The sequence below is a fragment of the Lynx canadensis genome, chromosome C1 (genome assembly GCF_007474595.2).
Source record: "Lynx canadensis isolate LIC74 chromosome C1, mLynCan4.pri.v2, whole genome shotgun sequence".
Lineage (NCBI taxonomy): Eukaryota > Metazoa > Chordata > Mammalia > Carnivora > Felidae > Lynx > Lynx canadensis.
In genome coordinates this window covers 13,409,513-13,437,299 of record NC_044310.1, presented here as the reverse complement: position 1 = coordinate 13,437,299, position 27,787 = coordinate 13,409,513, and the positions used below count along the sequence as shown (strand labels likewise).

At 59.9% G+C, this 27,787-nt stretch overlaps 1 protein-coding gene across 1 annotated transcript; it reads left to right on the top strand.

Moving 5' to 3' along the window:
* Window positions 1-352: 352 nt before the first annotated feature.
* On the top strand, window positions 353-27,455 carry ALDH4A1 (aldehyde dehydrogenase 4 family member A1). Its single transcript, XM_030326031.1, has 15 exons — window positions 353-415; window positions 9,275-9,368; window positions 9,941-10,033; window positions 14,641-14,688; window positions 15,494-15,649; window positions 17,120-17,269; window positions 17,352-17,426; window positions 18,464-18,651; window positions 20,955-21,028; window positions 22,336-22,532; window positions 22,705-22,752; window positions 23,595-23,747; window positions 24,421-24,542; window positions 25,319-25,437; window positions 26,102-27,455. The coding sequence occupies exons 1-15, from the start codon at window positions 354-356 to the stop codon at window positions 26,212-26,214; spliced, it is 1,692 nt and encodes a 563-aa protein (XP_030181891.1). The 5' UTR covers window position 353; the 3' UTR covers window positions 26,215-27,455.
* Window positions 27,456-27,787: the final 332 nt, after the last annotated feature.

The following is a 27,787-nucleotide window of genomic DNA, read 5'->3' as shown; positions in this document are numbered from 1 at the left end:
GCTTCGATGTGTTATTCTGATTGGCCAATGAGGCTCACGCCCCTTCTCCCTCGGCCCCCTGGAGGGCTGTTGAGTCATACCATAAAAAGGAGGGGAAAACGTGTATATGTCAAGACTTCTTTTTTGGGCTGCCTTGTCCTGTGTCGCATACTGGTCTCTACAGTGCCCTCAAAACAAGAGTTATTGTGTTGGCAGAAGTCACATATGGAGACATTTCTGATGACCTTGACTTCGGAGGACGGTAGCGTGATCAGATCCCCCCGCCTATCGAGGTGGTGCGCTCCGGGCGGGGCTCCACCTTCTGGCCGCGCCCGGGGCGCGCCGTGAGCGGACAGCCGCGCCGCGCGCTCGAGATGCTGCCGCTGTGCCCCGCGCTCCGCCGCGCCCTGCAGGCCCGCCCCTGGAGGGGGCCCGGGTGAGTGCGCACCTCCCTGCCGGACCCCCGCCACGGTCCCGCGGGTCCCCCGGCTGGGGGTCGCTTCCTCTGGCGCCCCGCCCCGCACCCAGGCCTTCCTCCCGCTGCGACCCCCACCGTCTCTTGCCTTCCGCGAGGGGGGACCCCCTCCTGGCTCCCACGCTCTGCTCGGAAAGTCGCCTCCTTCGCGCTCGCCTTTCTCCTAATGCTGGACCCACCGCCGAAGTGCGCCTCGATTTTTCGCACAGCGCTTCTCAGCTCCCCACCCTTGGTCTCACATTCAGGATCCATCCACCTCTGGGATTCCCTGAGTCTCCTCTGTCCTTTCCACTGGGACTTCTTACTCTCTTTCCCGCCCCTCCCCCTTTTCAAGTTAATTACCGGGAGTGAAAGGGACTCTTCCTTCTGATAGGTGGAATAGTAATACTTACGGAGTTCGTATAATGTATCAGACGCTGACTAAGGAAGACCATACATGCAAAGTGCCCGAACGGTGCCTGGCACTTAGTGCCCAGTTCTTATTAGTCATGATCGTCGTTTATTACTCTCTTTTAAAACTGTGCGGTAGATATTCCAGATTACAGGTGAAGAAACCCACGTGTAGTTTCAAGGTGTCAGCCCTGGAAACTTCCAGGCTGTGGAGTTGGATTCTTGGACCCGTGCCCACTCAACGAATGACAGATGTTCTTAGAGCCCCTTCCTCTTCTGGGCTAGACAGGGTGTGGGTGTATTGGGGGGGTGGGGGTAGGGTGGGGAGGGATAGGTAGGACACAGACCCTGTCTCAGAGGGGCCCAGTCTGATGGACGGGTGTTTCTCTGGGCCTCCCTTTCAGAGCTGGGTAGCCCCCACCCCCAATTTGAGTTTTGTTTGCCTGACCCCTAGGATTGTGACCAGCCATGTCTCCTCTGCTGAGCTATGCCCTTTCTGAGTTAATCAGTGTCCCAAGGGATGGCACGGGGGTGCCCTGGACATGGGTCAGTTTCAACACAGCTGTGTGTCCTTTGTGGGTGGGGGCTCGATAGGTATGGGCACAGGAAAGGCACATGGGGGAGAAGGATTCCTCTCCCAAGCCAAGATTGGGGGCCGCACTTGTCACACTTGCCCTTTTGTGGGCTTCTCCCTGCGCTCTGACACCCACTCCCCTCCCCGCAGACCTTACACGGAAGCTCCATACGTTCCTGTATTTACCGAGTACCCACCATGTGCGGATGTTGTGCTAAACACTGGAAGAGAAGGGTACCCCTGAGATTTGCATGTGGACTTTTCAGTTTAACGGCAGGGTTGGGGGGTGGCGGGAGGAGGGCTTAGCCATAAAGAGCTCTAATATCTGGTAGAAAGCAATCTATATTCTTTTAAAAAAGCTTATAATAGCAGTAATATTTCTCAAGCGATTGAGTATGGTGCTGTCGCTAATAAGCACTGTATTATCCCCGTTTTTACAGAAGGGAAACTTACTTTCCAGTTGAGGCGAATGGAAGACCAAATTTGCAGTCAGACTCCAGATTCATGCTCTTAATTACAGAGCTTCCAGAATGGAGGAAAAGCATTTTGCAATCAGATCTGAAGAGTTAGGTTAACCTCTCTCGGTAGAGCAGCTGGCCCGGTGCCCTAGACCCTAGGGTTTCTCAACCTTGGCACCATTCACATTTCGAGCTGGGTAATCCTGGGTTGCGGGGGCTGTGCAGCGTTCCTGGCTTCTACTCACTGGACACCATTAGCACCCCGCGGCTGTGACAGTAGAAACATGTCAGACATCGCTGATTGTCACCTAGGGCAGAAGTGCACCCAGCAGAGAGCCATTACTTTGGAAAAACAGGTTTGATGTTCGGCCACTTTGTCATTTATTCAGTGACTATTTAGCTAACACGTGTCCGTTGTAAAAAGTACAGATAAAGCAGAAAAGGGTACGCACATCACTTGGAATGTCACCACACAGAGGTAACCACTGTCAGCATTTTAATACCCTTTAAAAAAATTTTATTTATTTATTTTGAGAGAGAGAACGGGGGAGGGGCAGAGAGAGAGCATCCCAAGCAGGCTCTGCCCTGTCTGCACGGAGCCCGATGGCGGGGCTCGAACTCACCAACTGTGAGATCATGACCTGAGCTGAAAGCCAAGAGTCGGACCTCAATGTACTGAGCCACTCAGGCGCCCCTAATATCCTTTGAAGTTTCCGTGAATATATATTTTTAAAAAAAGAAAAAACCCACAGTATACACGTGGGCTCACCTGCAAATCCATTTTTGTAGTTGACTTTTTTATTTCATGGACTTGTCTACCTTACCGTCCCCAGGGCCTCATAGTGTGTCTGGCACCTGGGAAGCCCCGAGCAAACATTTGGTGAAGAAATGATGTTCACAGCCCTTCTTGCCAGTAGGTACTTATTACAACTGGTCTTGAGCCAGGGATGGCCCAAACAGCTGCCGTTGGCCTTCTGTGTGGATTATTTTACTGAGCTCATCGGGAGCCTGTGATGTAGGCGTCACTATTCCCATTTCACGGATTAAACAACTGAGGCCCTTGGAAATTGAGGAAAATTTGTCTACACCAGACCCCCCGGTTGACTGCCTCCTGTCTCCTTTGGCCCTGACCTCCTGCTTTTTTTCTCTACTTCATTGACTCTATGGGGGATGTCCTCGGTGATGTCTTTGCAAATTCTTGTTGGAAAGGGTCAAGATACATATTTATGTTTATATACACATTTAATAAACAAAAGAACTATCTTGGGCGCATAGCAGGCTTACAACGAATGTTATTTTTGTCCATTACTCTTGTAGCAGACCTTGCTGGGTGCGAAGGGTGCAGAGATGACCCCCCTGCTCCCCAGCAGGGATGGGTGGGCTGGAATTGGCCACAGTCCTGTTCCCTGCCGGAGTCCTGGGTCACTTTGGACTCCTCTCAGCCCACCTGCCTGTTTAATTTTCAGAATTTCAAGCCTCCCCAATGTTTGTCCCGCCTGCCTTCCCCCCGGGACGGGCACAGGCCGGCACATCCCACCGTCCCCTGGGCGTACTCTGCTCTCTCAGTCCCCTAAGCAGAGGCCAGGCAGCACCTCTTGCCTGGAATGTCCCCCCCCAGCCCCCATGGTGAACCCACACTCACCCAGCACTTTGCGCCCTTGGCAAGACAGCTCTCCTTTGGCCCCTCAGTGCCCTGTCTGTAAAATGGGGATAATCCTATCAGCCGTGTAGCAGAAGGATTAGACGTGATGTGACAGGTAGATTGCTGGGGTCTGGTACCCCTTACGTAAGTGACTTAGTGAAGGAATAAATAGAACCTGCAGTGATCCTAATACTTGCTTCAGAGGTTGTTAGAAGTCCCCACCCGGGCTGTCATCACAGGCATACCTTGAGCACTTGCTTCTGGTACCCAGCACCTGGCCTGGCATACAGTCAGTGCGGAACACTTGCTCTTGGGATGGACCAGGGGACGGCATGGGGCAGATTCCGACTTCACCTCTCAGTAGCTCTGTGGTCCTGGGCGGGTTGTGCAGCCTCTCTGTGCTGCCTCGTGTCCCCAAGTGGTAAATAAAGGTAATAATAGGAGCCACCTCATAGGATTGCCTTGGAGATGAAATGAATTCATACACGAAAACCACTCCGAAGAGTTTCTGCTCCTAGAAAACATTGCTTTAAGTATTATTTTTGATCGCTTGCCCCACCAGTGGGGCCGTCTGAGTGGTCGTCTTTGATCAGGGACATTCAGACAAGGGGGTCCCAGCACCACAAGGATGGAAGGGGGCGGAGTGAGCCTTCCCTTTATGCTCATTCATTATCCTGAGGCAAAACCCTTTCTGTTGGGACTGACCCTGCTCACCCCAGGGGAAGGGGCAGACACCTGCCCATCTTGGGGGGGGGTGTCTTACCCCCCCCCCCAGACGCTTCCTTTCCTGGTAGACATGTCATGGAGCGGACAGCCCTGGGCTGAGCTGTCCGCGTCCATGGACAGCAAGCCACTGCCTGCCTCTCTCCTCAGGTGGGAAGTGCTGGGCGGGAGGAGGACGCACCTGTCCCCTCGGCCCCACTGCTCAGGGGTCTCTGACAGGCTCAGGGTCAGGGAGTTGTGACCAGAGCCATGCACCGCACAGTAATCTCAGAAGGTCAGTCTGCTCCTCTGTGATGATAATGATGGTGATAATCATGGTGCCTTCTTCATGCACTCGCAGCTTGGACTCGGGACATCATCACTTAGCATAGTGCCAGGCAAGCTGTAAGTGCTTAATAAATATTCCTTGATGTTCCCGGGCAATAAAGTGGAAACAGCTCAGCCTGGGCCTGATGCCCCTCCCTTCTGGACCTGCCCTGGGGCCCCCGCACTTTCTCTCTGCTTACCTCTCTGCTCCAGGCCCCTCATCTTGGCGATAAGGAGGATTGGCCTTATCAGGTCCCAGATACCAGCTGGGAAAGTCTGGAAGCTGAATGAAGCAAAGCTAGTTTCCTTTCTGCTCCTCTCCTGGGCCTTGGTCACCCCTGGCCCTAGTCACTGGGGACCTGCATTTAGCCCCCAGGCGTTAGCAGAAGAGCTAACTGGGATGGGAGTCCCGTCCTGGGGGTCTGGTGTTGTCCTGGGGGCCTGGTGTCCTTCTGACAACACCTGGGTGTTCATTGTTGTTGTTGTTGTTGTTGTTTTCCTCCCTCTTTTTTGCTTGATGAGTCTGACAAAAGGTTTACCAGTGTGTCCTTTGCGTCCCAGGCAGTGTGGCCGCTGGTGAATGGAGTGGGCGCAGGCCATCCTGGGGGAGCCGACACCGTCAGTGGTGCCCTGGGAAGAGCGTGGGGGCTTTGAGATGGCCCGACGGCCCCGTCCAGGCGCTGTGAGGGTAGCCTCCCAAGCAGAGGGGACTCCAGAGAAGACGTGGGTGGCCCGCGAAGTGGGCGGTGGGGGGGGGGGGGGTTGGTGATGGGAAGTGAGTCTGGAGGCCTCAGTAAGGATTCTGATTTTTTTGTTGTGGAAGAAACGAGAAGCCATGGAGTGGTTTTGGGCGGAGTGCTTGCTCTCTCTGTGTGTGATCAAGTTTTCATGTTAAAACTAACTCTGGCCTGTGTTGGAGAGTTGCTTGGGGACAGTGGAGCAGCGTGGCCACTGCAGGCATGCGGTCCAGGTCCGAGGGTGCCCTGGGACCAGGGTGGAGGCCGAGGGTGACCTGGGAGCTCGGGCCCTACACTTCCGAACCTCAGTGTTCCCCTCTGTAAAGTTCTGAGGTTGCCCTGGCTGGCCCAAAGCTCTGTCCAGTTCTGTTGCAGACCATGTGTTGGTGGTGCGACCTTTTTCTTTTTTTTTAATTTTTTAAAAGAGTGTATTTGTTTTGAGAGAGAGAGAGCGCGCGCGCATGAGCAGGGGAGGGGCAGAGAGAGAGAGGGGGAGAGAGAGAGAGAGAGAGAGAGAATCCCAAACAGGCTCCGTGCTGTCAGCACCCGACGTGGGGCTGGAACCCAGGAATTGTGAGATCGTGACCTGAGCCAAAACCAAGAGTCAAATGCTTAACCGACCAAGCCACCCAGGTGCCCCAGTGTTGTGACCTTTTTAGCTCAGATCCTGGTACTTGCAGAGGGTGGAGAGGGGCAGCTTGAGCTCAGAGGCCCAGGTCATGAGCAGACCGGGCACCCAGGTTGTTAGGGGCCCCTGAGTCAAGTTCAGACTAAGTGGCAGGGCCGAGAGCTGCTCTGACAAAGGCAGGCTGGCTTCACCTTTGCATCCCAGAGCCAGGCACCTGGTAGGTGCTCAGAAAATGCATGATGAGTAAATAGGCAAGTTTTGTTGCCCTTATCTGAGTTGTCTCTTGGCCCTTGCTGTGTAGAATGTGTGCTCGTGACTAAGGAATGCAGTCCTGCCTCCTACGGCCTCAAAGGGCCTCGAAGATCCTTACCAGAGGCTCCAGGCCCTGTGAGTGATTCTTCTTTGCCTTCCCTGGACCCTAGGAAGGGTACTCCTGTTCATCCCAACTGGCCCAGGAGCCAAAATCAAAGGGGTGGGGTGGTTTTGTCAGGTGTCTTTGGGTTATTTCTGGCTCTCGTGGACTCAGGCTGATCTTTCAATTCTGTTCCCCACATTCGGACTGATGGGCAGCTGGGTCACGGCCTGGAGACTTGCCAGGCATAGAGGAAGCCCTGGAGAAAGTGATCCTGTGGTCACAGTGGGCCTCTGCCCTGGGGAAGGTAGAGAGAGGCCTGGGAGGGAACAGGTGCCGGAGGGCTGGTAGCTACTGCATTCTGCATTTTAAGCTGGATGGAATGTGGTGCTAAATTTACTGAGAACCCCCCAGGGTTAGCCCCTGATTGTGGTGACCTTGGGGGTGTTTGACAACCAATTTGCCTTTGAACACCTGGCCTGGTGCAGTAACATATATAGAATATGCTACTATATATAACATAGTAAAATAATATATAGAGAGAGTACGTCACTATATATAACATAGTAAAAAAAAATACATAGAACAAGTTACTATATATAACATAGCAAAAAATATATATAGACTATGTTACTATATAAAACATAGTAAAAATACATATATATTTTTTAAACGGAACTTTTATTTGTGACCCTGAGATCAAGTGTCATGTGCCCTACCGACTGAGCCCGCCAGGCTCTCCTGGTGCAGTAACGTTCTAGAAGACAATTTTCTGGGGCGCCTGGGTGGCTCAGTCAGTTGAGCGTCTGACTTCGGCTCAGGTCATGATCTCCTGGTTCACGGGTTCGAGCCCCGTGTCGGGCTGTGTGCTGACGGCTCGGAGATCGGAGCCTGCTTCGGATCCCGTGTCTCCCTCTCTCCCTGCCCCTCCCCTGCTTGCTCTGTTGCTCTCTCTCAAAAATAGACATTAAAAACAGTTTTAGAAGGCAGTTTTCTTAGAGCTACAAAGCAGGAGGGTGAGGAGAGGCCAGCACTTTTCAACCTCACGCTGACCCTGCGGGGCACATGGCCTCGACCCCATTTCTCAGGCGGGGAGCCCGAGGCCTGCCGAGTTTGGAATAACAGGCTGATGTCGCGAAGCACGTCTGGGTTGCGGTCCCAGATTTGTCTGCTTCCAGAGCTGCGCTTTTTGGCACCCCCTGGGAGCTGGGGTCCAGGCTGGGGTTGGGGCGCGTACCTCCAGGCCCCCAGCCCACACTCCTCCTGGCGGCACCCTGGCTGCCAGAGGAGGTGGCGGTATCTGATTGGCTGATCGGTGTGGTGGTTGCTGCTTCCGAGGCCCAGAGAGATGCTGCTGGAACCTTCCAGAAGGCCCCAGACGCACACGCTGCCCCCCGCTTTCCCGACTGGTGTTGAGGCTCGTGGCTGCCGCCATTTTCCGGCCTCTCCGTTCTCCACCCCCCACAACAGGCGGAGGGGGTCTGTGTGGACTCTGACTTATCATCCAGCACATCTGTAGTTACTGTCTCCTCAGCTCTCCATCGTAACCCCAGGGGGTGGTGGGAGGTTTCTGCCTCTGGTTAGGGGCGGGGTGGGGCCTGAGGAACGTGACACGCCTCCTTGGGTGTGGGGGGTGCTGCTGGGGGAGGAGGGAGGAGGCCTGAGCTCACTTGGCCGTTAGGCAAAATCTTGGGCAACCGGGCCCTGCCCTCCTCCTCCCAGACGGCACAGGCCCCTCTCAGCTCTTCCTGTCGTGCTTCCTGCTCCTGGCCTTTGTACTTGCTTTCCCCTGGGCCTGGAATGTTCTTCCCAGCCCTTTTCAGAGCCCAGATGGCCCTCAGAAGGACACCTCCTCGGAGAGGCCCTCCCTGACCACCCTGGCTAGGGCCGCCCTGCCCTTCTCCTTGCTCGTTCTCACATCCCCTCTGTCATCACAGTGTTGCTCGTCCGTGGCCCTCACTGAAGGTCAGCTGCGTGTAGCCTGAGGCCTTGCTGTCTAGGCCACCGCTCTATCTCCAGTGTTTGGAGCAGTGTCAGGGACCCAGCAGGTGCCCCGGAACCTTGTGGAGTGAAGCAAGGGCTGGCCCGCATGGCCCCTGGCTTTGTGTCCTTCCTCTGGGTCTTGCAGACTGGTCCTTGAGCCAGACCCCTTCCCAGGGAGAAAGAATAGATAAGAGTGCCCCCAACACTCACAGGCCGAGTGCCCCTGTGGCCTGGAGGAGTCCCCCAGCTGGTGCTCCAGCTTTGGAATGAATGACCTCAAGTCCTGGTTCTTCCCCATCTGTCCCCCACCCTTCCAATCCCAGACACGTTAGGGGGGGTGGTCACTAGTGGTCACCCGTCTGTGGGGTCATAAGGTTCAAGGCTCAGTAGGGTCTCCAGGCCAAGGAAGTTTTGAAACTCGGCACCCTGGACTCAGACCCTGAGCCCCCAAACCAGCCCTCCCTGTGGCTGCGAGCTGAGCTCGGGGCGCTCCTCCAAGGTCACGACCCACATCTTGGCTGTTCTCGCCCACCCGGAGCTCAGCGCCTTGTGCCGAGAGAATCCCAGCTGGGTCGCGTTCTGATGAGACTGCGCTCTGGGCCCGGCTGCCTTCTCGGGCTGGGGAAAACAGTAACCCGGGGCCGTTTGGGAAAGGGGCTGCATCGTGGGGAAGCCCAGGGAGAGTCAGCCCTCTCCGTGGGTGCAAAACGCTGAGAAGGGGTTTTGCGTCGATTACACCTCAGACAGCCTTGTGAGTTTGTATGGTTGTTCTCAGCGGATGTGGAGACCGGCCCGGAGGAGGCAGGTCACGTGCCCAGGGGCACACACCGGCAGGTCCAGGACTAGAGCTTGGATTTTGGACCCCAGGGCCAGTTCTCCCCCCCTCCCCTGGCTCTGTACTTGCTCTGGATTTTGGGATTCTGGGCCGGCCCAGGATGCCCCTCCCTGCTGTTGGAGGTCGAGGGGCTGGGTCTGGCAGTGGCCACCACTGACCTGTCTGCCTCTGTCCCCTGCCCTTGCACCCCAGGCTGCGGTGGAGGCACACCCCCTCCCTGACGGTGGCCAATGAACCCGTCCTGGCATTCACGCAGGGCAGCCCCGAGAGAGATGCGCTGGAGAAGGTAAGGGGTGGGTGGGGACACCCAGTGGGGGTAGGGAGGGAGCGGGGACAGCCTTGGGCAGCCCCCCAGGATGCCTTTCCGTGCCTCCAGTCACCACCCCCTTCTGCACCTGCCCCCAGCCTGGGAAGGAGACCAGGTCTGGGACAGCCGTGCGACTGGAGGACCGGAGAGGCTGGGAGCAGCAGGGTGTGGCCCGGGGCCACCTGGGGGCTCAGTCCAGGTCGGGGTTGTAAGCCCACAGGAGTTGTATGCTTAAAGACATTCTCCCACTAATTGCCAGGATTTTAAAAACGGTGAGAGTTCCCATACATTTCAGATACGGTTTTCTGATCTTTTTATAACGGGAAGACCGTCAACACTGGCCTCCCCTTCCCGCAGGACAGCAGGGGACAGTGGCCAGGGGCTGAGTCCTGCTGTCCCCTGAGGGGAGCAGATGCTCTCTGCCCTCAGACCCGGGCCCCTTCTCATACCCGTTCTGGCCGGGCAGCTGTGTCTGCGGACTCCGTGCCGGGCTCGTGGGTGGGGCAGGGAGGGGAAGTGGGTGCCCATCCGCTGTGTCGTCCTCTCCCCAGGCCTTGAAGGACCTGAAGGGCCGGACGGAAGCCATCCCGTGTGTGGTGGGGGACGAAGAGGTGTGGACCTCGGACGTACGGTACCAGGTGTCGGTGAGTCTGGCGCGCGGGTGGGGCGTCTCCCCGAGTCTGGGGTCTGGCTCTCAGGCAATAGACCAGCTCCTAACACAGGGTCGCTGCCTGCAAAGGGCTTTCTGGTCCACTCCCAGATTTTGAATTCCGTGCACCGATAGCTAACTGCCCAAAGCCGCCTTGGAAGTATAGTCATAAAAGGTGCCAACTTCATGCCCGCCGAGACGGAGTGAAACCCGTGACCGCCACTCGCTTCGCCGTCTTCTTTAGAAAAGTCGACCACCTAGAGAGTAGGAAGGAAGGACAGAACGTCAGAACTGAGGTGATCCCTCCAAAGAAGGGACAGTCACCCAGGCCCTGGCCTCTGTTTTGGAACCTGCTGCTCTAGCAGAAGACGAGCTCATCTGAGGTGAGCACCCGGGGCCTGGCCACGTGTCGCCGCCTCCTAGAAGCCCTCCTGCTGGAGCCAGGCTCCTTCTAGAGGCGCATCTGAGAGGCCCTGTCGTGTCTCCACATGGTAGATTCATTCACACCCTGTTTCTTTCTTTCCTTTTCTGTTTTTTTTTTTTTTTTTTATGTCTATTTTTGAGAGGGCGCACAAGTGGGGGAGGAGGAGAGATTGAGAGAGAGAGAGGGACCGAGGATCCGAAGCGGGCTCTGTGCCGACAGCAGCGAGCCTGATGCGGGGCTTGAACTCACGAGGCTTGAGATCATGACCTGAGCCGAAGCCGGACGCTCAGCCGGCAGCCACCAAGGCACCCTCACACCCTATTTCTAGAGAAGAGTTGGAGGCAGTGTATTGACTCACACACAGTGCGGTCGGATAATCTCGCTGTGACCTCCTGGCCGCAAAGTGAGAACCGTGGCGCCCTAGGTGTGGCAGACGGCCCAGACTTGCCTTGACGCCTTCCAGTGACCCCAGGAAGAGAACATCACTCACGCTAGTCAGGGTGTTCTTGAAATCCACCTGCATGATGGGAGAAGCCATTCCCGATACAGGGCCGGAGAGAATTTCTCCCGAGGGTGGCGGAAGGACATGGTGATGTGAGAAGCAGGGTCCCCACGGGAGTCTCCCATCGCATGCACAGTGTTTCACGGGGCCGCCGTCTTGCGCCCTGTCCCTTGGTGCTGGCTGAGGATATCCTCACGGCCCAGTGCCTGGGGGTGCCAAGGGGCCACCCTGCAGGCCCGTGTCTGCTGCTGGGGGAGCTTTTCCATCTGGGGCTCAGGGTGCAAAGTGACACCTGTGGCTTTGTCTCCAGACCTCACGATGGGGAGATTTTGGGTACAGACTCCCATGTCCGGCTTCTCTGGGGGGTGGGAAGATGTGGCCGCACAAGGCTGGCATTCCTGCCGGGCACCACAGTGCTAGAACGCGGCAGTGGGCGGCCTTCCGGGGGCCCTGTCCACCCCCCCGCCCCCCACCCCCCACTCTCCACTCCCACGCACGATGCCAGCCCTCTCCACTCACCGCTTTTGTGTCTCTGGCCCCAGCGGGAGGCTGGCCGGCCGGCCTGCTGGTCCCTCAGGCACCTGCCTGAGTGCTTCCCTCAGCGGAGCTTTTGCGAGACACGGGATAGCCGTAAGGTGGCCTGCTCTTCCTAAGAAGTGCCAGAGGCCTGTGGTCTGTGCTGAGGGCTGAGAAGTGTCCCCTGCGCCTGTGCCCCACCCTGTCTGTCGGGTCAAAGGTAGGAGTGACCTGCTTTTGTGACCGTTGGGGGTCTTGGCCAGGATTGGGAGTTTGCAGCGCATCCCCATGAGGGAGCCTGAGGGCGAGCCCCTGGCAGAGCACCCGCCCCATCCCTTCTTATCCCTTGTGTGGCCATGACCCTTTGTCGCTCAGAAAGGCTTAAAGCAAATACCCACCTCAGCTATGGGGAAAAAAAAAAAAAAAAAGAGTGTGTGTGCGCATGTGTGTGTATACACAGATACGTGTTTTGAAACTCTGCGCAAACAGGCATACGTGGGGCTTCTAGCTTCGTGCAGTGCAACCGGTTGCAACATGAGGGCCTTGGAATGCAGACGAGGCGGCTTTCTCTGTGGCCGAATTAGCCAGAAATCTGCCTCAGCCCTTCTTTCTAGCAGAGCACTTGTAAGTCGTGGTAATAAAATCCCGCCAGCCACCCACGCCTCCTCGGGCCCAGGCCCTGGGCAGACGGCTCCGCCCTCTCGGAGCCGCCCCGGGGGACAGCAGGGTGGCACACGGGTCAACGAGGAAAGAGACGCGAGTTCCAGCTGGTGAGAGACCGTGGGAGGCACAGGTGCCACGCCGGCGACGCGGGGGCCACGTGGGGCTGGGCGGTCGGAGGCCTCTTTGGACTGGTGGCCGCCGAGTCGAACCCCAAGGATGAGGTTGGGTAGGGGTTCACTGCCGGGCAGAGGGGTCCTCGGGCAGAGTCCCGCAGGTGGGGACAGGCCCAGTGCGCCACAGAGAGGAAGCCAGGGGGGCGGGGGACGCGGGGCCCCACCGAGAGAGGGAGAGGTCGTTGGCGGTGACTTTCTGAGGTTCTCATCGGCTGTGGTGAAGGAACCTATTCCGGGAGTGCTGGGGAGTCCCTGGAGGGGGGTTAAGGAGGGCGAGACTTTCCAGAAGAGCCCTGTCGCTTGTCACAAGAGTATGCTTTCTAGTTTCGGGGCAGCAGAGTGAAAAAGCGAGGGCTTGGCAGAAGGTGTGAGGCTGGACGTAGGCCCACGCGTGTCCAGGGCTCACGGGCGGCCGGGGAGTTTGTGGTGGGAAGGCGAGTAGACAGCCGGGGTGGAGCCAGGATGGAGGAAGCTGTCAAAGAGCCGGGAACCAAGCCCCGGGGACGCCAGCCCCAGGCGGACCAGTGTGGTGCCTGCCTCCGCGGAGGGTCTGTGCCCAGACCCGGGAGCTCCTCGCCTGCCCCCACGGTGCTGGCTGGTGGCCGCCTTTGAAACCGTGTGGCCCCACTCCTTGAGGCTGCTGAAGGGGGCACCTGACCCCAGCTGGGCCAGTCGGGTCTTGACCTCCCCGCGCCTCAGTCTTCTTGTGTGTAAAACAGGGGTGCCATGTAGGGTCGTTGTCAGGTGCATGGCGCCCCCGTGCAGGAGGCCGCGTCAGCTGTGATGGCGCCTCTCCCTGTCCCTTAAGCGGAACCTGTAGCTAGTTTGTCAAAAAAAAGAGAAAAAAAAAAAGGGCCCCAGGGGCAGGCCTGGGAATCCTTCACCTGATGTGCAGAGGCTTTTCCCTGACCAGCCCTGGTCCTCACGCGGCTGTAGTGTGGGCTTTGTGTCATGTCACATGTGCCCGGACAGACACGCTGTGCCCAGCCCGTGACTGAGTCCTGGCCACAGGCAAGAAAGATCCCGAGGCGTCCACACAGCATCTTCCGTTATCCCTGGTGGATTTCTCCAGAGCGAGGCTTAGGGGCTAACTGTGGGCTAAGCCCCGTGATGACACCTGCTTGGGGTGTATAGAGCCACGAACTGGCGTATACTTTGCACGGACCAGGAAACTCCTAGATCTGTAATTTGGGGGAGAGTAAAGGGCTGTACCCTTTCGCAGGTGGGGGAGGGAGGCATGTTGTGGCTCTGTCCAGATGGAATCCTGAGCAGGCTGTGCAGGGGTGAGGGTGGAGACCCTAGGCCCCCGCTTTGAGGGTTCCGAGGATGGCTCGGGGCGGGAGTCGCCCACAGGAGGCGTCCGGAGCCCCCACTGCTGGATCAGTGGCCCGAGGGCGTGATACCTGGCGCCCTGGGAGCACAACTTGGGATCGGTCAGTTTGCCCGGCCCCTCAGGGCTGTGCCAGGTGCCAGCCGAGAGTGGCTGAGTTGAAACGTCAGCATGCACATGCGGCTGGAGGCTGCCACATGAGACAGGAAAGCCCCAAAGGGCCCATCGGGCGACGGGTGGGTGGCAAAAGTGTTGATAATTGTGGCGTAAAGAAGTGAAACGTCTCCCTGCTGTATTGCTTACGCTCGCACGCGGCCCTGCCGGGTTCCGTGTGTAAATATTTGTTGAGGGTCTTCCCTTCGAGATGAGTGTCTCTGGGTCCCGTGCAAGGGGCTGGAGAAGCGGTTGCTCTGTCCCCTGGGCACTTGGGGCACGGCAGAAATCCTGAGCGATTCTCAACTCCCGTGTCTCGTTCGGGGGCCTCCCATGGTGGCATCGCCCCTTCCTGAGCCGCAGCCGCGTGCCATGCCTGCTCCGGAAGCATTTTCGCCTGTGAGCTCATTTGCCCCCCCCCTCCCCATGCCATGCGGCGGCGGGGGGGGGGGTCTCCCTTTCCCACGTGGGAAGACCTGGAAAGGGGAACTCAGTTTACATATGGCTCCCAGCTAGCGGGTGGCAGAGCTGGGACGCGATCCCGTGTCTGTCTGACCACGAAGTCCACGCTTTCCCTGAGGCTGTGCGGTCCCTGCCTTTCTCGGGACCGTGAACCTTCTGGAGTGGGAACCATCTCCCTCACCGCACAGCAGGTGCTCCGTAACCCCCAAGTGAGAGAGATCAGTGTGGGGGATTGGAGGGGATTGGAGGGGATTGGAGGGGAGAGAGCGAGTGTGCTGAGGGCTGTTGCCTAGAAAGCGAGCTCTGAGCCCGGCCACGTCCCCACCCGTCCTGGCACCTCCCTCCTGGGCAGGGACCTCACTCTTCTCTCATCTTTCAGCCCTTCAACCATGGACACAAGGTGGCCAAGTTCTGCTATGCAGACAAGGTGAGTCTGGGTTGGGGACTGTCCCCGTGTTGCCCTGCTGGCTGCTGACATGCTGTCTGTCGCTGCTTCCCTCTCTGGCCGTGGGGGGTGGAGTCTTTCACGAGGCCAGGCCCGCTGTGGTTAACTTGAGTCAGAGGAGAGCTGTGTGGGCCAAGGCTGATGTCCCCTCACATGCCTGTGGCTGTGAGGCAGCCTGGCTTTCGAGGGAGAGTAGAGTCTCCAAGGCTGAGTCGGAGAAATTGGAGACGCCCTGGATGGAAAGCCAGACAGAGGCTCGGCATCATGGAGGGCCGGCGAGAGGGGCTGGGGTGCCCTGTGGCAGGGGGTCTAGGAGCCAGCGTTCAGGCGGCAACGGGGACAGTTGCCATCAGGGATGCCGGAAGCAAGTGAATATCTCAGGCTGGGGTTCTGGCCGAGCAAGGGCAAGGCGAGGCGCCTGACCTTGAGGGCTGGAGGCTCTAGCTGGTGGGTTTGGGGGCCCGTGGAATAAGGGGAGGCCCTGATGAGACCACAAGAGAAAGTGGAACAGGTTTGACCATGGACGGACTTGGTGCTGACCTACCTGGGAGGTCCCTCAGGCCTCCAGATGGTGGCAGGACTGGCTCTGAGCCTTGGCTGGGCCAGCAGGTGATGGGACACCACGTCTGCAGCTGGTGGTGGGGGGGGAGTTCTGGTGGGCAGCACTGAGGGCCAAGGAAGCCACAGGTCCTTGGAGAATGAATGATCTCCAATCTCCTGTCTCGCCCATTCCCCTGGGGCCCTTCCTGTTCTAGGAGGCAGCTCCCAACCTTTTCCCTTTCGTTAGGCCCTACTCAACAGAGCCATCGAGGCCGCTTTGGCTGCCAGGAAAGAGTGGGACCTGAAGCCTGTTGCAGACCGGGCCCAGATCTTCCTGAAGGCCGCAGATATGCTGAGCGGGCCTCGCAGGGCTGAGGTCCTGGCCAAGACCATGGTGGGACAGGTGAGGTGCCCATGGGCACAGCCGGGGTGGGGTGTGGGAGGCGGTCATACTCCCTCCGATGCAGCACACGTCAGTCAAGCAGCTTCTGGGTACCAGGACGTGCTGTGCCTGCTGGAGCCAGAAGATGTCCTTGAGGTCCCGTCCAGCCCTCCAGCCTCAGTCAGACCTCCACGGCCCTCGGAGTGGTCTCTCTGACTCCTCCAGGCGGTCCCTCCAGCCTCCCACACCACGAGGGTCTCTCCGTCACCAACAGTCACGTCCCAAGTCCTGCGCACGGCACTCAGGACCCCTTGTTTCCGGCCTCTGTCCAGCTCCCTGGCCACTCTGCCCTTCCCCGCCAGGCCATCCTGCCCAGGAGGCCGCCAGCCTGGGCTTAGCGAGATCCCTGGGCCCTGCAGGCATCCCGTCTCCCTGCCTCTGCCCGGTGTCCTGCCTGGAATGCCCACCTTTCTGTGCCCTGTGGACTCTTCCTGTTGAGATCCAGCCCAGATGCCACCTCCTCTGTGGGGCTTCGAGACTCTTCTCTGTCCAGAAAGATGAGCCCCACCTCTGTGGTCCTGTAGCACGCTGTGTGTGCATCAGTACGGCTCAGATCGCACTGGGTGTAATGAGTTCCTGTGTGTTTGTCACCCTTTTACAAGCCTTTTGGAGACAGCGATCCCGGTTAACTGTTCTCCGTCTTCCTGGGCTACACACAGCATCTCTCTGGAGTCACAGAAGCTCCTGATAGGCGTTTTTCGGTTGAGTGCACGTTGAGCCAGAGTGGCATCAGCAGCTCAAAGTTGGGAAGGGAGCCGAGGGAGAAGGGTTAATGTCACCCTCCCCAGCAGCGAGCCTTGGGCATTTGGGGCGGCCACCCCACTGCCCCCATGCCCGCTCAGTCCTGTGGCGAGAGCGCCCTCTGCTGCACGGATGTGGTATGACCACTCCTCACCAGCTAAGTGTCTCCGGATTCTCAGCAGCCCCTGGTGGGGGTGGCATCGTGGGCTCCCCAGCGTCCCGGATGAGCCACGCTTGGGCAGGGAGAGGCGCACACAGTCTGCCACCAGATGAAGGTGCTTTATTTGACTAACGACTCTGGTGCTTGTAGGAAGCGTGGTCACCTCATAGAGCCAGGGCCAGTGCACCTTAGCTTCTGTAGCTCCTCCAGGTCCCAAGCAGGATGACAGCTGCCAGTGACCGTGTGTGCCAAGGAGGGGCTGCCCTGATCCGGAAGAGCCCCATGTTGCAGCCCATGAGGCCCTCCCCCACCCCTGGGACGTTTGCCATCAGGAGGAACGGGCAGCATAAGGAGACGTTTGCCTCCCGCTTCTTGGTCCAGATGCCCCTGACGGGGGCACATCCTCACCCCGGGGGGAAGGAGCCGCCAGCACTGTGGGCATGATGTCACCGTGGGTACACGGTCGGTCTTGGAAAGGGCTGTCGGGAGGCACGTCTGCGGCCGCTGACCCCCCGCCGTCCTGCACGCAGGGTAAGACGGTGATTCAGGCGGAGATCGACGCGGCGGCTGAGCTCATCGACTTCTTCCGGTTCAATGCCAAGTTTGCCGTGGAGCTGGAGGGTCAGCAGCCCCTCAGTGTGCCGCCCAGCACCAACAGCGTCGTGTACCGAGGGCTGGAGGTACCCTCGGGTGGCAGGGCGGGAGGGAGCCTGCTGGAAGCCTTGAGCCTGGCCTCACCACACTCCCCCTCCACCCACCCAGGGCTTCGTGGCGGCCATCTCTCCCTTTAATTTCACTGCGATCGGCGGCAACCTGGCGGGGGCGCCAGCCTTGATGGTGAGTGAGATGTGGGCAGCGGGCGGGCACGGGGCTACTGGCTCTCTGTCCCATCTCAGCCCACGAAAGGGGCCCAGCCCTGGCCGTGGGAGATGCCCAGAAGGTAGAGGCAGTGTGGGCCCGTGGAAAGACTTTGGGGCTAGAGACTGGTTTGGACCCCAGCTTTGCCCTGCTCCGGGGGACCCCAGGCCAGGCCCCTGAACTTCCCTGAGGCAGTTTCCTCCTCCTCCAAGTGGAGATCTAGGAAAGCCCACGTATAATAGGGTTGTGATGAGCGAGCGAAGCTGCGTGAGGGACACGTCTGGCCCGGTGCGGGCTCCGTATGTGGAGAACGTTGATGGTGATGACACATTGCTTTTGAGCGCCTGCTGTGTACTCTCTGATATATCTGTCAGATCTAGGAAATGGTGACGCAGATGAGGATTCAAAGTCCCTGGCTCCCCTGCCCTTGTCAGGGTGGAGGCAGCCGTCACCCTCATGAGCTCCTGCTGAATGGGGCTGATGCCCCCCTGCCTTTGGAGGTGGCTCGAGGGAAGGCTGACACTGGCGGGGCCTGGGCCCCACGTGGGGCAGCTGGCTGATTTTGAGCATGGTCCTGCCCCGGGCTGTCCTTGTGCATCCGCACCCACACAGACACGCACATGCCCAGGCGCCCACGTGTCTTCGCCCAGGACACGTGTAGAGGCAGCCCTGTGAGCTTGCCCGGCCACACCCAGTGAGTGCCCAGTGTCATGGAAACACCCAGAACAGACCTACCTGAGGGGTGCTGGCAGGACCAGTCTGTACAGGCTTCCAGAGGAAGAGTGGCCTTGGCCAGAGTGCGGGGGGCGGGCAGGGCAGGGTGTGGTCTCACTGACTTAGGGCTTTTTGAGCACCGTGTCTGACACCTGGAGGAGGAGTGGGGTCCTGTAGGGGACATGCTGGCCTGCCCAGGGGCCTGGCGGTTCCAGGTGAGGGATGGCCGTGCTTCGGGATGGGATGGGAGTCGAGGCTGGTGACCCCTGGCCTTGTGACTTGTCACCGTGTCTCCCGGGCAGGGCAACGTGGTCCTGTGGAAGCCCAGTGACACGGCCATGCTGGCCAGCTCTGCTGTCTACCGCATCCTCCGGGAGGCTGGCCTGCCCCCCAATATCATCCAGTTTGTGCCGGCTGACGGGCCCACGTTTGGGGACACTGTCACCAGCTCAGAGCACCTCTGCGGCATCAACTTCACAGGCAGCGTGCCGTAAGTCCCCGGGTTGGGGCGGGCCGGGTGGCGTGGGGACGTTTGCCAAGCGGCCGCCTCACGACCTCAGTGCGGGAGCTGGCGGTCGGGCACTGACCACACCCACTGACTTGCTATGTGGCCACCGGTGGCCCACGTCACCTCTCTGAGCCTCCGTTTCTTGACCTGTTCACCAGGAACGATGGTCCCTACCTTGTAGAGTCATCGTGAGGGTCCGGTGAGTTAGCAAAGAGGAAGAGCTTCACAGGCAGGATGCAGCCTACGGATGTTTGGTGACGCTGAGTTTGATGCCACAGCTGTCACTGGGAGGGGCACAGGGAGCTTCGAATGAATTGGAGGAGGAGAGTCAGGAAGGCTTCTCGGAGGAGGTGGCACCTAAGCAGAGGAGACGGCTGAGCAGAGAGGGGGCAGGGAGAGTGTTGTAGGAGAGGGAGCAGCACATGCAGGGCCTCCAGGCCGAGCCCCTGTGCCTTGGGAGGTGGTGGTTCCCTGTGGCTTGGAGCGCAGAGTTCCGGGGCCGAGGTGAGCGAGTGCGGACAGGAAGTGGTTCGATCGTGACTCCTCACTTACTCACCGGCAGGTGTATGTCCAGCGAACAGGTGGATGGACAAGTCCTGCCTTTCGGGAGGTTTAGTCCCGTGACTGTGAGGCCCTGAGAGCCCGCCGGGGTGTCCGCACTTCATCCCGAAGGTGACGGGAGCCACAGGAAGCTTTACACGTGGGGGTGTGCATTAAGCAGCTTGGTTTCGAGCAAAGATTGCAAATGGTAGTTCTCCAGCTGGACGTGGGAAGTGGCTCTGTTCTCTTTGACTCCTCATCAAGATGGATCAACCTGGTACAGTTGGGGCAGTTTCATGCAAAAACCCAGTTGGGATTTATTTCAAGCTTCTTTTGGGAACCTGAGCCCTCTGGGCCTCCGTGTCCCCCATGGCACCCCCTGGCTGGAGGTGGGGTCCGGGTGCTCTGTGGTCCCTGTCACCCTCACCAGGCCCCGGCTGTCTGCATACTTGGTCATCCGTCCCCAGGCTGGCCCTGCTGGGCCCCTGCGTTCGCAGCCTCTGTCCTAGATGATCGCTTCGACTGCCCTGTGCACAAGTCGCTAGCGGCCAGAAGCGGGAGACCAGTGAGGAGGCTGTCCGCGTGTCCGCGTCTAGGGAGGGACAGCAGACGCCTGACCAGAGTAGAGACGGGGGGAATGGATCCCAGAGAGCAAGTGGCAGGGAGATGCGGTCACTTGTCCGAGGAGTCGGATCAGTGGAGGAGGGGTGTGTGTGGGAACGTCCGGGCTCTGGCAGAGGGGGCCCAGAGGGCGCCGAGGTGGGCGCCTGGAGGGCTTGGGTGAAAGTGACGAATCACATGCTGGTCTTGGAGTTTGAGGTGCCCGAGGGTCATCTGAGTGGAGATGTCGGGGTCGGCACTGGGGTCCTTCCAGGTGTCCCTGGGGACACCTGCGGCGGCCTCCAGTCTCCCTTCCCCGGCCTCAGGCTCCCCTACCCCCCTTCCGGCTAGGGTTTGCCGGGTGTGGTGGCGGGGTTAGAATTGCTGAGGAGGACCGTTTTCCGAAAAGACCCGCTCTGCCAGTGCGGGCCCTATGGGTCCCTGCCTATTAGCGGGCGGAGCGGGCCTGGCCCCCATTTGCCATGCTCTGACGAGCAGCGAGCTTAAAGGTAGGAAAGTCATAAATTAGTATTAGCTACTGTGTCGCAGGCTCCCTGGTGATTAGCATTTTTATTGTTTTGTGGTGCTGAGGTTGGTCACACTTGGATCTCGGGGACGAGGTGGGGGCCTGAGCTCTCTCTCCCAGGGCGCTCCTTGGTTTGGCCTCTAGAGCCCCGGGCGCTGGGCTGGGGGCGCCCCTCCCAGACCATGGCAGCGTCTGGCCCCCCACCGGGCACCTGAAGCGCGGCTGCGCTGACCTGAGCACTTGACCCACATTAGAGCTGCCACGGAACAGCTCTGCCGGGTGGGTTGTTCGCTCCCGTGCCCGGGCGGGGTGCACGGTTTGAGGCTCAGAGAGGTCGAGTCATGAGTGTCAGGTCGCGTGGCCGTGAGCGTCTGAGGCAGGACCCCCGCGCGACCTTCTCTGCGTCTTCTTGCCGCCAGGCCTGACGTCACCTTTCTCCAGGTGTCTCACCTGCCCCCGCCTACTCAGTTCCCTGCCACCCTCGCTGGGACCCCTGCCCCCACCCGCTAGGCTTTTGGGTCTCTTCCTGGGGTGGTGCCTACTCCCCACCCCCCAGGGCCCTCGCTGTCTCAGCGACCTCAGCTGGCTTCCTAAGCCTTGCGCTCCCCTCTGGTTTCAGCACCTTCAAACACCTGTGGAAGCAGGTGGCCCAGAACCTGGACCAGTTCCGCACCTTCCCACGCCTGGCTGGAGGTAAGGGCCCCTCTCCTGGCACCCTCCCCTGTGGCCCCAGGGACTCTCCCCTGGCCGTCATGAAGGAGGAAGAGGAAGAGACAGAGGTGAGGCCCCCATAGGTGGGGCGGCCCTGCGGAAGCTGAGAAGCGAGGGGCTTAGGGGCGGAGCCTCAGCTGTGCTAGATCCAGGGGGTCGCACCGAGGACTTTGGCCTCAGAATGAGCATTTTTCCATCCATCCATCTGTCTGTTCCTTCATTCACTCGTCATTCAGCAAATAAAATGTTAAGCATCTACGTAGGCATTTCTGGAGACCAGGGACGCGTGATGGCAAGAGACACAGACCCAGCCCTCAGGAACTCGTGTTCCGGGAACGGAGGCAGATAGTGGACGCGCAGGTGGTGATGCTGGGCCGTGACGAGAGCAGCGCAGAATTCGAGGAGGGAAAGAGGGGGTGTCCAAGGCAGCGCGGGGGCTGGTGGTTCGGCATTCTTGCTCCTGAGCTGGTCCGAGCTCCGATGGGGGGGGGGGGGGCGGTCAGGGAAGGTGCACCCTCAGCCGGCTGTGGCATCTGCACCCCAGTGCCGCCCTTTATAACCTGGGGAGCAGGGAGCTGTCCACGGTTTTCTCTTCTCTGCCTCCTTCCCACTGTGCCCTGAGGGGGAGAGAGGCTCTGACTGGAGCTCACGACCCAGAGATCAAGAGTCTCAGGTGCTGTCTGCCGAGCCAGCCAGACGCGTCTTCAGTTTTCCTGTCTTTAAAATGGGAACGATAACGGTGGGGGGAGGGGGGCTGTCGTGAGGCTTTAGTGAGACAAAGCACAAAGCACTTGGAGCAGAGCCTGGCGGGCGGTTAGTGCCTCGTGACGGGAGCTGCTGTTAGCTGATGTGGGAGGAAGCCGGGGCCTGGAGGCCGAGGAGCCTGGGGAAGGGTGTCGCCGCCGTGGGTAGGGAAGAGGGGCCAGCCCTCGGGGCCGACGTGGAGCGGACCCCTCTCCTCTCGCTGGGTTGGGGGGTTGGCAAGGTACAAAGCAAGCCGTGCCCACTTCTGGGAGTAGATTGGCTCCTGGGAGCCTGGGATTCTGGTTCTTTTTCTGCCTCGATGGTGGGCGGCACCCCTGCCCCCGCCTCAGTTTCCTCAGCCGTGGAGCGGGACAGGGGCCTGGCTCGCCAGCTTCCGGGATGATGTCCGGCCGTGGCCCTGCCTTCTCCCGAGGCCGTCCGCTGGGTGTTGGGGCTGGGCGCACCTGCGGACAGGGGCAGGCGCCGCGGCGGGTGCCCTGCTGCCGAGAGGCCTGCGCTCCACCCGCGCCCCCTGCCCCCTGCAGAGTGTGGCGGGAAGAACTTCCACTTCGTGCACCGCTCGGCCGACGTGGACAGCGTGGTGAGCGGGACCCTGCGCTCGGCCTTCGAGTATGGCGGCCAGAAGTGCTCGGCCTGCTCCCGCCTCTACGTGCCTCAGTCGCTGTGGCCGCAGATCAAAGGGCGGCTGCTGGAGGAGCACGGCAGGATCAAAGTGGGCGACGTGAGTGGCGCTTCATCCCCGCCGCGGCCCAGCGGGTGGCTGATGGGATTGGAGGCTCCCGTGCTGTGGCTTTGGCGGTGGCAGGCCTGGGATGCGCGGGGAGGGGGCTCCCTTTGTCTCCGGCCTGCAGTGACTCGGTGACTCTGTCTTCCGGTGCCTCCCTTGCCTCCAGCCAGCAGAGGATTTTGGGACCTTCTTCTCTGCAGTGATCGATGCCAAGGTACGGGCACGGAGCAGGCGTTCCCGGGGGGGCTGAGCCCTGGCCTGGGTGGGAGAGGGAGGAGACGCAGGGCTCTTGACGGGGGGGGGGGGGGCGACCCGGCCTCACTGCTCCAGGCAAGGCCCACGGTCCGACAGCCCCACAGACACGCCCACCCCGAGCTTGAAAAAGGCAGAAATGTCCGCCACCGGAGAACTTGCTTCCCACACACCCTGCAACCAGGCTCGACGAGTCGCCCCCTGGTTCACGTGCATACACACCCAGATGGGCCTGCACGTCTGCAGCATGAGCCCAAACACACGTGCCCTCGTACGTGCCTGTCTGCGAGCACATTCGTGGTCTTGGTGTGCAGGCGTGCGTGTAAGTCACCCACATAGACATCCACGCCCACGTGCACGAAGGTGCGCACGTATCTCCAACAGAAACAGATACACCTGTGTGCACGCGTGCATGTTCGTGCGTGTGTTCACACGTGCGCAGGTGCACGTGAATCTGCATTTGTAAATGTACACATAACGGATAGGTGTATTTACGCACGTACCTAAATGTGAAGACGCGTGACCTCGCGTAGGTACGTGCGTATGTTATTGTGCGCGTTGTGTTTCTGTAGGTGTAGTTGTGGCTCTACCACACACACATTCTCACAAACGCTCTCACACACGTGTGCACATCTGCCCTTGTCTCTGCCGTGACTCCGCCGGATCCTGGCTTTTGCCCTCTTCCCATCTCCCCGCTCCGGTTTCAGAACTCGGGCCCTTTGGGGTGTGTTGGGGACACTGCTGCTTGTCATCACCTCCGGCTGGTCTGTGACACCCCTCTTCCCCCCGCATCCCCAACCCCAGTCCTTCGGCCGCATCAAGAAGTGGCTGGAGCACGCCCGCTCCTCGCCCAGCCTCACCGTCCTGGCCGGGGGCAAGTGCGACGACTCCATGGGCTACTTCGTGGAACCCTGCATCATTGAGAGCAAGGACCCACGGGAGCCCATCATGAAGGAGGTGACTGGGGCGTAGAGAACAGTCTCCCACCCGAGCACAGCGCATGTGGGGCCCTTGCACGTGGGTTTCTTCTCGTGATATTATCCCATTTCACAGACAGGAATGTGAGGTAGGTCCCAGAAAGGGAGTGTCTCAGTCCTCGGGAGAACGGGGCCAGGCCCACTGACCCCAGATCCGGTGCTCTGTCCTTGACACCGCTGACCCTGCTGGTGTCATAGCACTTCTGCCGTTCGCGGCCACCGAGCTGCTGTCGTGACCTTAACGGCGAACACTTACAGACTCTTAACTCTGGGCACCTGTCTGAGAGGAGGGGCCGTTCCCATTCCCGTGTTACAGATGACCAACGGAGGCGGAGAAGTCAAGGCACTCGCCCAGGATGGCAGTGCAGGGGTGGTGGAGGGGACAGGGGTGGCTGGCCAGGAGGGCCAGCAAGCTCCCTCGGGTCCTTTGCCAGGTCAGGGTGGGGCGGGCAGGGCAGGGCAGAGTGTTGCCGTCTCCTGAGGGAGCCCAGCGGCAGACGCCTGGCTCTTCGTGCAGGTGCGGAGCTGTGGGCCGAGCCCCGGGGACTGGGGAGAGGCAGAGGCCAGAGCAGGGGGACGGGGAGGCCTTGGGGCTCTGGTCCGGGGGCGGTGGGGGGGGGGGTGTCTGACCCCAGGGCTTCCTTCTGTCTCAGGAGATCTTCGGGCCCGTGCTGACCGTGTACGTCTACCCGGACGACAAGTACAAGGAGACGCTGCGGCTGGTCGACAGCACCAGCAGCTACGGCCTCACGGGGGCAGTGTTCGCCCAGGATAAGTGAGTGGCGGCCGCCCTTCTGCTCTTGGCCTGGTGTCCTGCCCCCGCCACCCCACGAGCGCCCTCCTGGACTTGGATCCTTGAAATAACGCCGCCCCTTCCCCTCACCTCAGCCCTGACCGGCAGGCAGGCCTCCCCAGCAGGGGTACAAGACTCTTTTTTGAAACGTAGATTCTGGGGTCCCCTTATTGGGGGCGTGGCTGGGGAATCCGTGCTTTTGACCGGCTCCCCTGGGTCTGATGGGGCCCCGCTGAGGGTCCTTGCCTCATGCTGCAGAGCAGAAGAATTGGGCTCAGGGGCCAGGAGCATACTGCCTTATCTCGCAGAGGCCATATTTGAGCCCGGGGGCCAAGGCGCCACGCCTGAGTCTTGGCTTTTCCTTCCTCCGTGACGCCAGCTGCCGCCCTGCCTGTCTCTAAGAGCATGGAGTTGGGATTGGAACCCGGGATCAGGGTGGCGGTCTGGAGGTTCCCCAAGCTCCCGGTGGGGAGGGGGGGAGGCAGGAAAACTGGACCAGGATGGGCCGCTCGCACGCAGCCTGACCTCTTGGTCAGCTCGTGCAGCAGCCCCGTGAGGGAGGCCATGCTAACCACTTTCCAGAAGAGGCTCAGAGGCTCTAAGACGCTGCCTGTGGCTGGCCCGTGTCATGGGCCCGAGCTCGGCCTAGTGCTTCAGCTGGGCAGCCGGTGTGGGCTGGGCTGCATGGTGGGGGAGGTCGGACCTGGGGCTGGCGGGAGGGGAGCCGGCTGCCCTTTTATCACTGTCCTGCCTTGTAGGGATGTTGTCCAGGAGGCCACCACAATGCTGAGGAACGCCGCCGGCAACTTCTACATCAACGACAAGTCCACTGGCTCGGTGGTGGGCCAGCAGCCCTTTGGGGGGGCCCGAGCCTCTGGTGAGTGGGTCCCCCTTTCCAGAGGGGAGGCGAGTTCCTGGCAGGAGACCTCGATCGCCTCATCTCAAGGGTGTTCAGAGTAATAGGAAACACTGTGGGTGAGGCGCTGGGCTGTCTTCTTCCCGTTTTACAGAGGAGTAAACTGAGGCACAGGGAGGGGAAGTGACTTGTTTGAGGGCACATGGCTGGGAGGTGGTGGAGCTGGCATTTTGGTTCCAACACCCACACCTCTTACCACCGTGCTCCGGTCACTTCAGCGTCCTCGTGTTGCAGTTGGGGAAACCGAGACTCAGCGTGGGCTGGCACTTGCCCCAGGTCCCAGCCGCCCTGTGGCACAGCCCAGGCCAGGCCCCGGGGCTCCTGGCTCCCAGCGCGGTGCTCTCTCCACAGTGCTCCCAGACACTCCTTGCAGGTGGGGCACACAGACCCGGGGAGCGGGGGCCTCCTGTGCTCACTGGTTCCGGCCTCCCCTGACCTCCGGCTCCGTGTGCTGCACAGATGCGCTCGGGAAACCTTGGCCTTGTGAACACGTTTTGTTTTAGTTCAGCTGCTTGTTGCCTGTGCCGGTGTCCCCGTTCTTCCGTCAACTCTTCCCCGCCCCCTTTCCCTTCCGCCTGGAGCTGCTGTGTCTTTTCAGAGAAAAACGGAGCTATCTTTTCCACAGGAACCAATGACAAGCCAGGAGGGCCCCACTACGTCCTGCGGTGGACGTCGCCCCAGGTCATCAAGGAGACCCACGAGCCTCTGGGGGATTGGCGCTACTCATACATGCAGTGAGCCCCGCTTCGCACCTTTGCCGTCCACCTGTCCGTCCAGACGGCTGATCGGTGCACACCGGCCCCACTCCAGCCCCTTCAACTCGCTCCCCGTGGACGGCCCCCTTCCCAGGGCCAAGACCTGTCCTCCCCGCCCCACACCAGCCCACATCCTGGCCTGTCCCACCCTGCAGGGGCAGGTGCGGGCTCTAGTTTGAGACCATGCTGGGGAGGAACAGGGCCACTCCCCTGTCTTCACCGGCTGTGCTAGAATTTCTGTCTGGTAGGTCTGACCTGGTGCCCTGTCAGTTCTTTGCCTCTCTTTTCCGGCCCGCTGGCTCAGGGACCTGGGGAACGGCAGTAACGGAGCTTCCGGGATCCTCTGGGGGAAACGGAGGCAGCTCTGGGACCCTTGGCAAACCTCAGCATCCACAGGGACTCCTGGCCTTGGCCTCGGCTCCTCCGGCTCTCCGGGATTCGGTGTGACCCAGGGTGGCCTGCAGGGCACAGAGGACACCAGCTGGCCTTGCCCTCTTGGGTCTGGGCCGCCCACTGTCCTCACTAGCTGTCCTAGCCAGCGGGTACTTCTGCCTGACCACATGCCTTAGACACCCGTGTGCCTTTCTCCAGGGTACCTGTGTTCTTTGGAGGCCATGCGATTCCTGGCAGTCTCTATGTGGTGGGCCTAGGGTTCCCCCTCAGGAGCTCAGTCTCCACTGGCCGAGGTAGAACAGGCCCAGGGAGACTTTGCTGCCACCTTCTTCTGACCCGAGAGCCAGCTTGAGTTCCCGTCCAGCCCGGGCTGGGGATTGCCTGTAGAACCTTCCCTCCTTCGCACAGAAGTGGCTCCATGTGGACTGGGCCCTAGTGGCCCCTTCTTTGATGCAGCCAGTAGGTGGAAATTCACCAAAACCTGCTAGTTGGATTGCAGGTGGCCGGGGGTTAGTAAGGGGTGACTTTGGAGGACAGTTCCCAGGGGACCCTAAGAATGCTGGCCCTCCCTCAAGGACAGCCGGCCTGGAGTCCCCCATGGGGCTGGCCCCCAAGTACCATGGTTCTACACTGGCCCACAGTCAGGGTATGATGCTCCCCAGGCGTCTTTCCACGTTGCTGTTGCCTTCCAAGTTCCGCGTTGTTCCCTGGAGAGGCCAGGGCAGTCTGCTGGGGAGAGGTGCTGGAGATGTTCCCGGTTCCACTGATTCTACACTGTGAGGGGGCAACGAGATTCGTTCTGATGCCACCCAATAAATGCTTGTTACTTAAGTTGGTGGTCTCTCTGGCGGGGGCGGGGGGGACCAGCCAACTTCGCCAAAGGCTGATGGTGGTGTTCATACTTCCTTTGGGACAGGCGTGCAGGGCCCTCGTGTGACAAGAGGGCGGGCGGGCGCTGATGTCTGGGGCTATGTGGTGGAGGTACGGGTGCTCTGGAGTCAGGTGGGTTCAAACCTGGGTTCAAATCCTGGCTCTCGGCCTCCCAGCTGATGATCTTCAAAAAGTTATGCAACCTGGGGATAATAACACCCACACCCACCCACCCACACACACACACACACACAGAATACAATGAGTTATTCCATGTAATTGTTTAGAACGAT

Bases quoted from the DNA above. Each gene is read 5' to 3' on its own strand.
- ALDH4A1 (XM_030326031.1), top strand. From the start codon at position 354: ATGCTGCCGCTGTGCCCCGCGCTCCGCCGCGCCCTGCAGGCCCGCCCC. The intron at 9,369-9,940 runs GTAAGGGGTGGG...TCCTCTCCCCAG, and splicing joins AGAGAGATGCGCTGGAGAAG to GCCTTGAAGGACCTGAAGGG. The intron at 10,034-14,640 runs GTGAGTCTGGCG...CTCATCTTTCAG, and splicing joins ACGTACGGTACCAGGTGTCG to CCCTTCAACCATGGACACAA.